Source organism: Ascaphus truei, chromosome 18, assembly GCF_040206685.1.
Source record: "Ascaphus truei isolate aAscTru1 chromosome 18, aAscTru1.hap1, whole genome shotgun sequence".
Taxonomy (NCBI): Eukaryota; Metazoa; Chordata; class Amphibia; order Anura; family Ascaphidae; genus Ascaphus; species Ascaphus truei.
The window spans coordinates 20136968-20150952 of NC_134500.1; the positions used below are offsets into that span (position 1 = coordinate 20136968).

Here is a 13985-nt window from a genome sequence, read left to right on the forward strand (position 1 = left end):
CAAACGATGGTCATTTCTTCTTGCGATATCTCTGGCCCCCTGTCATTTTAATTTCTTCATCCTTGTGATGATGTCACAGACTTTTGCTTGGTTTCGAACCCATTCATTATTTTCCTGTCTCTTCGGGTAATACCCAGCATGCATCTCTCGGTACTACTTTGCATTTTCTGAAGATTCTGAATTATCTTTGCATTTAGGGTCCACGTTTCACATCCATACGTGAGCAGAATGCTGGTCGAAAATGTTCTTCTTGAGACACAGTGGAAGGTTCCCTTGACACATTCTCTTGTCTTTTCCAAATGCGCTCCACCATCTCATCTTCCTTCCCCTATTTATTTTATTTAAAAGGTTCCCATCCATTGTTCTTTGCCGACCAAGGTAGACCTAGTCTTCGACTACTAGTTCTTCTCCATGTATTTCAATTTTTGCAGACTTGAAACATCTGTTGAACATCACGTTGGTCTTTCTGAGATTGGTACGGAAGGCCACATTCTTACTTCGAGTTTTCCAATATTTCTTCTGAACGTGTGTGTGTGTGTGTCATTAGTACCATATAAAGCTAGTGATATTGTCTTGTATGTTGGTTTTGTTTACTTTCTGATACTTGTGAAGTGTCTGTCATGCCCTTCCACACTAGCTGTGTGCGATTTACCACTAGCTGTGTGCGATTTAACCAATACTTCCTCTAGTTTGGGACCATATTTTTCCATAAGTGGGAACACTATTAGCTTTCATCATGTTTTGTTACTTCTCTCTATAATTGCTTGCTGTATTTTGTTACTTTGTTATAATATTGGTCTTTGTTTTCTCTCTGCAGCTGGCTTCTGACATTGTTCTTTATAATATAATATGGTCCACATAACATATAATTACATGGTTAGGTTCACATGGTCTTTAACTCACCTCTAAATTGAGGTAACTCTTCATTCGGTTTATTTATGTTCAGCCTCAATTGGGTTCCACAGCTACCTTTCACACTCTACACCATGTCATTAATGGAATCCCTTCCAGTGTGTTTGTTTCATTGCCTAGCAACTCACCAGTGGTTCACAGCTGGCTGCATCTGTCCACACTTTTCTGGCTGTCCTGTATCTGTTGGTGTTTTGTTGTTGTTGCTGTTCCTCTATCTTGAAATAGAAGATGACATCTGAAGACCTGTGGTCCTGCTCCACCATTGTATGGCTCTAGACACAGAACTCCTGGGTAGGTTTTTATTCTGTAAGGCAGTGGTGGTCAACTGCAGTCCTCACACCCCTCCCCCCGCCCCCAACAGGTCAGGTTTTCTGGATATCCCAGCTTCAGCACACATGGCTTAATCAGAGGCTGTCGAAGACTGAGCCACCTGTGCTGAAGCAGGGTCTGAATGAGCCACCTGTGCTGAAGCAGGGATATCCTGAAAACCTGACCTGTTGGGGGGGGGAGGTGGGGGCTTGAGGACTGGAGTTAAGCACCCCTGTTGTGGAGTGATGTTGCTTTCTATAGATTGTTTATATAAATACTATCATGCACCTTTTTATATAGATGTTTGTGTGGAAAGGGGGGGGGAATAATATATATTTTTCTGGCGTGTGTATGTTATACAGGGGGTGTAATTGCTCTGGTAGAGTTCAGGACTGAGCACGTGAATCACTTCTGATTTTTGAGGTGGATATCTTTGAGAAGCTCCTGAGAACTAATTAATCATCTGCATGTATCAACCATCTGTTGCCAGAGATGGCATTACAGCATAATAGAGCAACTGTGGGTATAGCCAGCCAAATACCTTTCCAGTCCTGAAATGCCGGGCTTATCTCTCTCTCTCAGCTGCCTGTGTCACACACACAGGTTTTGTTAGATGTTTATTCTTCTGATATAGTTGGTTGTAATTTTTATTGACAGACTGCAACGACTGGCGGGCCCCCTACATCAGAGGTGCTCAACTCCAGTCCACAACACCCCCCACAGGTCAGATTTTCAGGATATCCCAGCTTCAGCACAGGTGGCTCAGTAGAAGACTGAGCCACTGAATGAGCCACCTGTGCTGAAGCTGGGGACTGATTGACCCACCTGTGGTGAAGTTGGGATATCCTGAAAACCTGACCTGTTGGGGGGGGGGGGGTGTCTAGGACCAGTGTGTGTCTGTGTGTGTGTATACACCCCTTTAAAAATGCTATGTTACTTCAATTTTGTAACTATATATTATATATGTATATGTTCAAAATTACCAATGCTGCTGATAAATGGGCATCTGCAGCCAAATTGATTCAGAGCAATCATATAATACAGGCATGTGATCATTTGCCATTCAGATACAGGACCGTGACCATTTGCTTGTATCTCTCTAAACAAGCAGATGGTTCATTCAGCCCATTGGGAAGATTTCCATTTCTCTACTTACTGGCAATTACAATGAAAGCTTTCTCTGCTCCCATCCAAAGCATACCGTCCCCACACTTACACATGCATACAGAATATCCCCTGCTCTGTAACATTTCACTTGGAGGCATTAATAGGCTCAGAAAGTGTCTGATCCTCTACTGCAAAACAAAGTGAGACTATGTTTCCTAGACGTGTATACACTGTGTTAATGTATTGACATTCCCATTATTGGTAGTGTATAGTTCATACTCTATTACTAATGGCAAATGGATTAAATATATCCATCGGTCTAAACGTCTTGTATAAATAGAAATCAGATTCAACCAAATCTATGTCCTATTAAACTATTAATGCCAAATTCTTTGGAAGATTTCTCCCCCCCCCCCCAATTTTACCATAAATGTCTTTCGTGAGAAGTCATTGATAATTGGCTCATTTGCATATCATTTCCAAGTATCCCTTGCTGCAGTGGAAGCACGGTATGCTAAGGCCGCGTCCATGGTAAGCGTGACCAATTCCGTAAGGCGATGAGCGTGGCCGTAGATCGCGCGAGCGTGAGGAATCAAATAAATGTGAATTAAAAATAAAATAAAAATTTGTGCGATGGCCGGGTCACGCCCCCCGTCGTGGAAACCTACAGGCCGTGTATCGCTACAGGCGAGAGGGGAACGATGAACGCACCCTTAAAGTTAATGGGGAAAGGCAGGGTTGCAGAGCTGAGAGATGTGAACAAGGGGTATTTTTATTTGGTGTATGCTATACGGTGACGGTTTTCATCACTTTTTTTTTTTTTTTTTTTTTTTAACCCACCATAACTTATTTGATGTATGATTTGCTGGCAAATATAGTGTCGCTGCTTTTGTTCATTCTTTCACGGAAAGCAGTTAGGCCGCGCTTATAGCTGTGGCGACTGTGATGGCGCGCAGTGCCAAAACACATACTTTGTTGTGCAATCTTGCTGCAGATGGTGACCGCGACCAGGCGGGGGTACGACCAGGCGGCAAGATCCAGGACGGACCAATGAAATTGTGGCTTCCGCGTGGCGTCAGCGTCACGTGAAGCGGTTCAGCCAATAATGATGAACCGCTCGCCTGATGTCATGGGCCACGCCCCCTGTCGCCTGCATAGAGTGCAGGATTCGCGTGCACGACGTCACGCACTGCAGTGCACACTGTAAGCGCGGCCTTATGGTGGCATTAGTCAGGCAGCCAAAAGAGATGGGGCATGCGAGCAATCTGATGAGACTGAATTTTGCAGGAACTGATTAAAAACATTTAATTTGTTTTTTTTTGTTTTTTTTAATGGAGAACAAATAAGTAACATTTCCACTTTAGAAAGTTTTATAATTCGCCTTAAAGAAGCCAATTACATTAAATTGTTAAATCCTTTTTAAAAAAAAAAATATATTCACTTGTATATGGGAAACACTTAACTTGCCTGTGTTCACAGAGCTAGATCTGAGTGTCAAACTCTGTGCTATCCTACTATAAAGACCAGATCTTTGGCCAGTAACCCCTTCCTTACCAGAGGGGGAGGAGAGGACATGCATTGCTTTTTTCTTTTTTCCCCTCTGTTACAAGCCCAATCTTTGTATGTTTACTGTTTTAAAGGGAATTGCATTCTGCTCTGTTAATAACACTGTTTTCTAGTAAAACGGACTTTCTGATGCCTACATTTTGTCTTTGAATTGTGACCCAGCAAAAACCTTTTTGCAGTCTTAAAAATAGCCCTGGTGTTTGCAGAACTAAGGAAGTGTTGGCAGACAGCAGGCGTTGTCCCCCCCAGCCTAATTAGACGATTAAACTCCAAAGTGTGTGTGTGCGCGCGCTCCCACACAAAGAAGCACATGCTTCATAGTGTAAAAAAGTTAATTAAAAATACAAGTACAAAGCTTAATATGCACTGAATGATAAGTTAAAAGAAGTTGGTTCGACAAAGAGAAATTTCAATAGGTTACAAACCGGCACCTTACATTAGTTAACGTTGTGAGTGTGAACACGCACATGCATGATTTTTCGTGTGTACAAAAAACACTACAATCTATAATCGCTTAAAATGTGGTAAAACAATAATAATATATACAATATAATGGAGAGAGATGTTCTCTATATAAAATGTATACTTTCCCTATTCTTTGCTCCCAGAAAGGTCCATGACCCCACAGGTGCCGTGAAAATTCATACGGTGTAGAAGGTGACCTAGGCGCACAAGAAAGGGGGGGGGGAGGGAGGGGGGAACACACAGAGAAGTATGCCTGTGTAATTGAAATTAAGGTGCTCAGATTGCACGTACATGAAGATGAGTATATTAAGATCTATTTTTGGACCTTTTATCTGATTGGCTGGCAAAGCAGCCAATCAGTAAGTACAGCATCTGGTTAGAACATTTATCCAATTTTGTGGATCAGGAACACTTTTTCAGGGATATTTTTCTCAGGCGTCCTAATGAACCCAATTTCTTCTTCTTGGGTCTTTTACAAATAGGTCAGGATCTTTGGGATACTCGAATTCCCAAATGTTTTCCAAATAACAAATCTTCCAATATAATGCTGGACAAGGATAGTTAGTATACTATTTATTTTAAGAAGAAACACTTAATTGGTGTAATAAAAAAACCTCTCTATTTAGTGATAATAAAATGGAATATGCTAAGTATAACACACTGCCTACACCATACTTCTAGTGACCAGCCGGTCCAGCTGTGATATAGGAATCTAATTGATTCCTCTGTTTACTGTATGATGTACCACATGCTGATGTAGCCTTGCAGTTATGCAGACTCGCGGTTTGTTACTGCTGGATTATGCACCTCACATTTGAGTAAGAGGGAATATTTTTAATACATTTCTAGTGACTGTTTAATACATTCTTTGTAATTTTGGTGTACAGGAGTGCTTTTGTGGGATACTACTTTTGTTTGTGTGCATACTTTGTTATCCCCAGCACAGTTGGTGACTCAGGTCCTAATTCCCACTCGCTATTGCAGTACTATTTATCTGGTTGTCTTGCAGGATTTTTTGTACACGTGTATAATCTCCCAACCCAAATTCTGAAGAAATGACAATACAGCACAGCAATATTAGGTGAACATAATGTCTTGGAGTCCAGAGAAACATTAATGTTTTTGTCCTGTGCAAAGGAACTTCTTCAGGGGTTTTTACATGGGGATGCCAAAAATATACCGAACATTTAAAATAAAATCTATCCATATCTCTCCACAGCTCACTTTTTGCAGTGTAGATATTTTAGGGCGCATACAGTCCATGTATTAAAAAATTCAAAATCTGAGAACAGAAGTACAGGCAATCGCAGGTTCAAAAAGGTGATGTTTAATACTCAACGCTCTCGAAAAAGGCTCCATTGGGAGCTGAAACGTAGTGTTAAACATCACCTTTTTGAACCGGCGAGTCCCTGTCTTGTTCCCTCTTCTCATTTTGTATTTTTACACATACTTCCTGCAGAGATCCCTTGTTCTTGATTTTACAGATAGAGATCCCTCCCCAGCCCTGAAGGTATTTAAGTGGGCTTTTTGTATGGCCTTAGCAGCAGGACACACTATATTGTGTTGTTGGTGCTGATTGTTGTGACTTAAAATGTACTGTTGCCTATTTCTGTTTTACTAATGTTCTTCTCGTTTTGTAGACTGCGCTGGAGACTCCTCACCAGTCCATGGTCTTCTACATGTAAAAGGGATTATACCATATAAGCGGATATGAAGAGTGAAGTTCCTTCAGATGCACCAAAGACAGAGGAAAACCTGAAAGGGGTGCTCCTGAACCCTGAGCCTCTCGGGGCAGCCAAGAGCTTCCCAGCAGATGTGGAGATGATCGCCAGCAAGGTGGGCAATGAATTCTCCCACTTGTGCGGTGACTCTGACAAACAGCAGAGGGACTTGACCAGCAATGGCACAGACGAAGAGAAAGGGCTGGTAGTTCGGAAAAAGAGGAAAAGTCAGCAGGCTGGCCCTTCCTACACACAGAACTGCGAGGTTAAAGAGAACCAGAGACTGCTAGGGCTGAGATTAGAACCACCAAGTGACCTGGACAATGATTCGTCTTTCAGCGACTGTGTTTCTTCACCTTCATCCAGCTCGCATTTTGGGGACTCTGACACTATGACCTCTGATGAGGACAAGGGCAGCCCTAGAAGATACTCGCACGCAGGTGTGAACACGCCAACTAGAACTCACAGTGCGAGGTCTCCAAAGTGGCCCCGTTCTCAGACAGAGTCTGTGCCCAGCTTGTTAATGAAGAGGCCTTGCTATCACGTGAGCACCCCGCGGAGACCGGTGCACAGGAAGAGGTTCGTGAAAAACGGCTCCACGCAGAGGACGCAGAAACAAAAGGAGCGGATATTGATGCAGAGGAAGAAGAGGGAAGTGCTGGCCCGCCAGAAGTATGCCTTGCTCCCTAGCTCGAGCAGCTCCAGTGAGAACGACCTCAGCAGCGAGTCGGCCTCCAGCTCTTCCACTGAAGGAGAAGACCTATTTGTGTCTCCCGGAGATAACCACCAAACCAGTACAACCCTTCCCTCAGGTAAAACACGTCTACACCTCAGCTGGTTTGTTCAATTTTATAAAACTATATCGGTTGGTCCAAACTCGGTCTTCTAAGGCCTCCAATGAGCCAGGTGGTGAAAACAGCATTCCCCTTTGTTCGTTATTTTATTCTTTTTTTTAAAACTTGGCTTGATACTTGGATCCTGAATCTGTTAACCAGGATAGTCCTCAGATCTGGTCCATGCTATTTCCAGCTCGGGACCCCCTGGTTCATGAGATGTTAAAGTGGTGTTTAAATCAACATCACGCAGGCCAATAAAAAGCGACAACGTTATCCGTTGTGCCTTCCTATTGGCCCATATTACGCAGAGGATTTAAATACCATTACTTTTATCAGTAAATATCTCAAACTATGGGATCCCCGGAAATGGAAGATAACGCCATTTAACTCTTGGGACCCTCTGCTTGCCATCCTGGTAATAGAAACGGGGTGCTGAGGAGAGGGAAACTGCTGTTAAGGTTTTTCTAATCCACACTTAATTCACCCAGCTCTGATTAGCAATAAGGGATCTTGCTTAAGTGTCTATTGCCATAAAAACCTGTTCTGTTGTTGGCTTTTGAGGACTGATCCTGGACCCTGACATCGTATTAAGAGGTTGGATCACAGTGTGTTTTGGAGAGAGAGCTTTCCAAGTCTCCATTTCCAATGAAACTGCTTGGTGCTCATAAATGAGAATGCACAGGGATCCGTGTCAGAAGTACTGACATGGAGATGTTGCATGCCAGTCAGCAACAGCAAAGGCGAACATCAGCATTATTACTGATATGCCACTACTACTTTCAAACAGAAACATATACATTAATCCAATTAATATTTATCGGCTCCCAACACATTTTTCTTATTTATTCCTCCGATCTTACTTTTGATCGTGTGTGTGTGTGTGCGCACATACACGCGTGCGTGCATACATGCATATGAGCCTCGCTCTCCCCCCCCTTTCTCTCCCCCCCTCTCTCTCCCCTCCTCTCTCTTCGATATGTTGTTGGAAAGCTTTAATGTGGTATGCCCGCACCTGGGTTTGGTCATTTAAAATAGCAGACACTCCAGACAATCATTATCTGCTGATTACACACCCGTAGCAATACACAAACACAACTGCTACAAATACAAATGAACAAAAATAGACACAAAACCGTTACACCTAAACAAATGCAAATTGTATCCTATAAGAAAAGTATGAGCAGGACCAAACATGTAACTCCCAGAACAAAAAATAAATGAAACTAATGTAATTTATAGCAAGATAAAATATACTAATGTATCCTAAAATCCATACCGTAACAAAGTTAAAATGAGTAATGCTTTACTCTGATACTAAAAAATACTTGAAATATTTACATTTATAAATCTATATCTATCGACATACATACATGTATGCACGCATACATACACACACCACACACCTACCCAACACCAGGATCGATGAAGACTCAGAGCACTGCATGATGGTGATCAATAAAGAATTGTATTGGGACAACCAAAATAACCAACTTTTCAGTCCGCAGTGGGTCCTTTCTCTGACGATAGCGGTATCTTGCATTATCCATTTAAAACCAGGTGTATATGTATTTTAAATCCTAGCCATCATTGAGCCTCAATTCCTGAGGTCTTATTGACACCTTAGAAGGGTCCAGCTGGCACTGGCTTTCAATAAACCCCCTTGCTGTCAGGAAGTACTTTGTGGATGTAAGTGGCAATAGATAGAGCAGATGGTTGGAGTGTAGTGAAGAATCGCCCCCAATCTGCAATTTCCAGAGGCTGCAAACTCAATCTAGCCTCCCGGAATCCTGGCTTCTCCTACAGCTGGCAAATAACGTGTGTACAACTGCGTGATTACATTACATGGCAGCTTAGAAGACACTGATATTTAATCATCTTTGCACTATTTAGGTTTGTGATTCTGAGAGTCGCATCGTTTATTGGTAATGTGATGGGGATTTTAATATGGAAAAGAATGTGCTGCTAAATGATGGATTTAGTGTCCGTTTCCTTCTTGACAATATATAGCAGCCCCATGGTTATAATTTCCATTGTAAATGCAGTTTTTATAGCTGAAACCATGCACTGATGCAAGGGGTTCAGTCTTGATTGGGGTGTTTGTGCTGTAATACTTAAGCTGTTTTGGAGTTGCCGTACAGGCAAAGCACTCGTCCATGTAACATCTTGTAAACTTGATTTACAACCGTTTTGGTGTAAACGTTGCTCTTAGATCTGGAAACTCTGAATTGTGATCTCTGCTTGTTTCATCCTAGCTGTTTATTGGCTGGAACTAGTTCTACTTGATGCCATTCTGCCATGCGGTTTTTATCCCTGGCAAGCAGGTCACTTTTAGGTCATTTATCAATGGGACCCCCAATGACATTTAGAAGAAGGCTGCAAGAATATGCATGGAAAGCAAAACAAACACAAAAATATTCTACCTATTCATACTTTTCCGTGCATGTGGCACCCATAAAATATTAAACTGATGTTAACCCCTTAATCTACATTCAGTTCCCACATAACTTACTAGCTGTGAACACACACACACACACACACACACACACACACACACACACACACACACACACACACACACACACACACACACACACACACACACACACACACTGTCCAAGGAAACCTATTAAAGCAGCAAAACATGTGCAATCTTATTTTTTCTTTAAATCTGTTCTGTAGTATTGGATAATACGTTTTTTGTTTTTGTTTTTATTCAACTCTTAATGCCATTTTTAATGAGTTTTAATATAATGAACATCATTTGATTTCTATAGCAGGTTTTAGCCCACTTCCCCAGCAGTGCAAGATCTTTGTAACACTTTCCTGTTTGGGATCATTTGTTCACAATATTCCCAGCAGTTTGAGCTGCAAACTGTAACAATAAATAATGTTACCTTGGTAATCTAAGGATATATTGTAGCTGCTGAGTTACACTGACTGAAGCAGCCATTAGGTTAAAGAGAAGCCCAATGCTACATCCAATAGGACAAAAATACACAGTAAAATACTTATATATTCTCTTGAAAAAGGGTAACTTAGTGTAACCCTTGGCCAAAGCATCATAAACCTGCGAGCCACGACAAGGCAGACCCAGTTCGCAGGTCCTAACACTACCATATAAAATACTAATATACCTCTATTAGAGTTCAAATTATCATGTACCTCTATTAGGAGGGGGAAAGACCAACGTTGGATTTATATCCAGTAGAATGAAAAAGACCTGCTGACTTGGGAAGTGACTTGTGTGTTGTTTGTTAGCCATTAGGTTAGGCGCACAATCAGGATTTTTACAGGTTTATAGCAGGAGCGCCAAACGGTTGCCAGTTTAGGTAAGAATGTAGTAGTACACATTGTCACATGCATTACATATACAAAAAAAGGAAAGTAATATTAACTCTATTTCCATCTGCAGGAAGCATTGATGAGGACGTTGTTGTCATAGAGGCTTCCTCCACTCCCCAGGTCCCGGCCAACGAAGAAATCAACGTTACCTCAACTGACAGTGAAGTGGAGATTGTGACAGTCGGTGAAACATACAGGTGGGATTTGGGGTAGTGGTCCAAAGGATTTAAAAATAAAAACAATTGAAGTAGGAGTACTGGGCCCAGTTGGAACAAAGGTCTAAGTTTATGAACCGTGGCAATGCTCTGTGAACATCATTTTAGGAACATTTAAGTTGAAGACTGGAGTTGGCCACTCCTGCTCTATGAGAGCTACCAGAAGGTCAGGTTTTCAGGATGCCCCTGCTTCAGCACTGGTGACTCAATCAGTCCTTGCTAAAGCACAGGTGCCTCAATCAGAGGCTCATTGAAAGACTGAACCTCTGATTGAGCCACCAATGCTGAAATTGGGACTGATTGAATATTTATCATTAGTTTGTCTAATACATGTCTAATATCCTCTATTGGTTTTAGGATTAGTACTGTCTCTCTATTCAATAGGCAGTCCAGTCCCGTATTTCTCTTTATTAGTCTTTTAATTTTTCTCCAGAATATTGCTATCTTCGGGCAGGTACACCAGATGTGTTTGAATGAGCCTTTTTGGCCACAGTTGCACCAACATAGGGGGGAGGTGGCTGGAAAGAACGAGTGGAGTCTGGCGGTGGTGTAATACCGCCTATTTATTATCTTGTGATTGATTTCTTAGAATGCCGGCACCTAGACGATCTAGCTGATCTCTCTCTCATATTTCCCCGTCCACTCGTCTCTCTGCAGCGCTCGCCCAATATAATTTTCCCAGTCTGCATTGTTTTTACTTGGTAGCTCGACTTTCTGTGAATCGCGATATAGTTGTGCTATAGTTCCTTTATGATATGCACTAGCTGAGTATATTTTCTAGAAAATAGTTGGTGGCCTAAAAACATCCTGTGTGGTTTATATTGAAGTGACACAGTATCTTATCTGAAAATATTGGTACAGATGCATGTCTGGTAGGTCAAACTCCTCCTTTATATCCTGGAATGTTTTTATCCTGTCTGATTTTACCACATCCCGAGTCTCCCCAAGCCTTTTTCTCTCCATATGTTGTATGCGCTTGATTGTAGGGCCGGGGCGAATTCTGGGTTGGACAGAATTGGGGTCGGGGTGAGGGAATAGATGAGATAGATTTAACTCTACAGCGTTTATCCCATAGTTTTAGAGAATGTGAGATCACTGATTGTGTTTTGATTGGTCTCTGACCTCGTCTCTCTTTTTAATCATAGTAATGTCGCCATGTGTTTCGTCTGGGCTTCTGCTCTTTCCATGTCTCCCATGGTCTCATACCCGCCTCGATTGACCAGTATACCAGGCGACTTAACCTGGTCGCTTCATAATATTTCATTAGGTCTTGTTGAGACATGCCCCCTAGTCTTGTTGGTAGCCCCATTACTTTTTTTTCTTGCCTTTCTGCCTTGCCATATAAACTTTGATGTTTCCTTTTCTAGCTCTCTCTTTAATATCTTTTTGTGGAACTGTAACGGTAGTACCTGAAATAGATACAGCATCCTGGATAGTGTGTTCATTTTTACCGATGCTATTCTGCCTGTCCATGATATTTGATGTCTGTCCCATGTCCTTAAATCTTTTATCACCTCTTTAAAAAATGCAGGGTAGTTTGCCCCATAAAGCTTATCATGTGTCCCTTTATATAAACTCCCAGATATTTGATCTTATCTGATTTCCATTTTATGGGGAATTGTTTCATCGTTGGTTTGTCCTCCGCCGAGCTATATAGGCTTAGGGCCTCTGACTTGGTGTGCTTTATTTTGAAATTTGAGTGTATGCCAATTTCTTCTGTGTCGAATCATTTTTGTAATGACTTATTGGGTTTGTGAGTGATAATAGAACATCGTCTGCGAACAGGGACACCTTATATTCCCAACACATATTGTTACTACCTCTATTGCGTGATTCCCCTTAATTTTGGCTGCCAGAGCCTCTATACACAGAGCAAACAGCTGTGGGGACAGGGGGCATCCTTGTCGGGTGCCATTTGGAAGGGAGCTGAGGTATAGCTTGAGGTTCGCACCGTAGCTGTCTGGTTTAGATCTAATGCTTGTATGCCCTTTAATAAAGCTTTTGTGTATTCCCATTTTATTCATTACCTGGAACAGGAAGGGCCACGCTACCCTATCGAAGGGCTTCTCCGTGTCTAGCCACAGAATCGGGGTCTGGTTCTGGATCCTGTTACTGTTGTGGATTATATTTATAATTCTATGGATATTGTCCGAGGCCTGACGCTCCGGGGTGAACCCCACCTGATCTGGGTGTATCAGTATGTTCAACGCTTTATTTAGACGTGTTGCTAGTATTTTAGCAAAAAGTTTTATATCGTGTTGATCAGCGATATGGGCCTATAACTTGGGCACAGCATAGGTTCTTTACCCCCCTTGGGAATTACAATTATTGCAGCTTCTAACATTTCCTTCAGCAGTTTTTCTCCTATTGCATTGAATAGTCTGGTTAAATATGGTTTCAGTGTGGCTTCAAATTTTTTATAATAAGTTTGAGAACCCGTCCGGGCCTGGGGCTTTAGAATTTTTTAGGGATTTTATTGCTTCCGTTATCTCTTTGGTTGTTATCTTAGCGCCTAGCTGATTTTGTTGTTTGGCTATCCAACTTGGGGAGTGCATAGGTATCTAAATATTGGTCGATGCTTCCCTTTTATTGCGGGCCCGTTTGCCTTGCTGCGTTCTAAATTATATAGTCTGCTGTAATAGTTTACAAATTCGCTATTGATTTCAGACGGATTATAGGTTGTTTTATCTTGGTCCGTTTTTAGACTGAATATATTTAAGCTGGACATTTTGTTCCTCAGTTTTACTGCAAGATATTTATTAGCTTTATTCCTTTTCTCGTAATAAAGCTGGGTTCGTCCATCTCATTGCTTTCTCTGTGTCCTCCGCTCTGACGGGGCCTCTCTCCCCCCAATCTTCCCTGGCACCCAGATCGCCCACCAGGACCAGCCCGGTGAGTAGCTTACTTGTTAAGCCCGGTGTGCGATTCCGGCGGCCATCTTGGGGGAGCGGAGCAGGAGCCTGGGGATCAGATTCCTGTCTTCTGCTCCTTTGCCTGTCCCGGCTGCTGGGTTCCCCGGTCCTCACACAGGTTTTTCCTGGGGCCTCTCACTTCTCTGCACCGTCGGCCAACTTGTCCCTGCGCCGAAGAGAAGGGCCCGTGAACTCCGCTTCAGCTCTCACTCTGAGCGTCCCCCTCCGGCTCTGCCCTCCGTTCCGAGTGGCTCCCGGGCCCACAAGAGAGTCTCTGATCCATTGCCTCTCTCCGGTACTCTTATTGGGGCTTGGTGGAGCTTTATTTTCAGTTTATAGGTACTTTATGGGTGTATATGTTCCCTTTGTCTGCGGAGCTGATCTTGCATGCGTCTGCTCAGCTCAACATCTTGGCCATGCCCCCTAGTGATGAGTTTTTAGATTATGAGGAGGCCATGTTCCCCAAGCATATCCCTTTCCCCCTATAAATGGAGTTACTATTAAGGCCTGGGACATAGTGCTCTGCCTCGCCTGCTAGTCCCCCGCTCCCATTGGATTGGAGCGGTCATGTGACCGCTCCTCCGCTTCCCCGAGCGGCAA

At 42.6% G+C, this 13985-nt stretch overlaps 1 protein-coding gene across 6 annotated transcripts in view; it reads left to right on the forward strand.

The window, feature by feature from the left end:
• RNF111 (ring finger protein 111) overlaps positions 1-13985 on the forward strand; it is a 67338-nt gene that overhangs the window by 16010 nt on the left and 37343 nt on the right. For 5 of the 6 annotated variants that reach the window (XM_075575806.1, XM_075575809.1, XM_075575810.1 and 2 more), the window contains exons 2-3: positions 6000-6892; positions 10329-10455. In XM_075575806.1, coding sequence (XP_075431921.1) covers positions 6070-6892; positions 10329-10455 — 950 coding nt within the window. In that variant the 5' untranslated portion in view covers positions 6000-6069. Of the gene's footprint in view, positions 1-5368; positions 5441-5999; positions 6893-10328; positions 10456-13985 lie in introns of all 6 variants that reach the window. The other variant, XM_075575807.1, reaches the window with a different exon arrangement.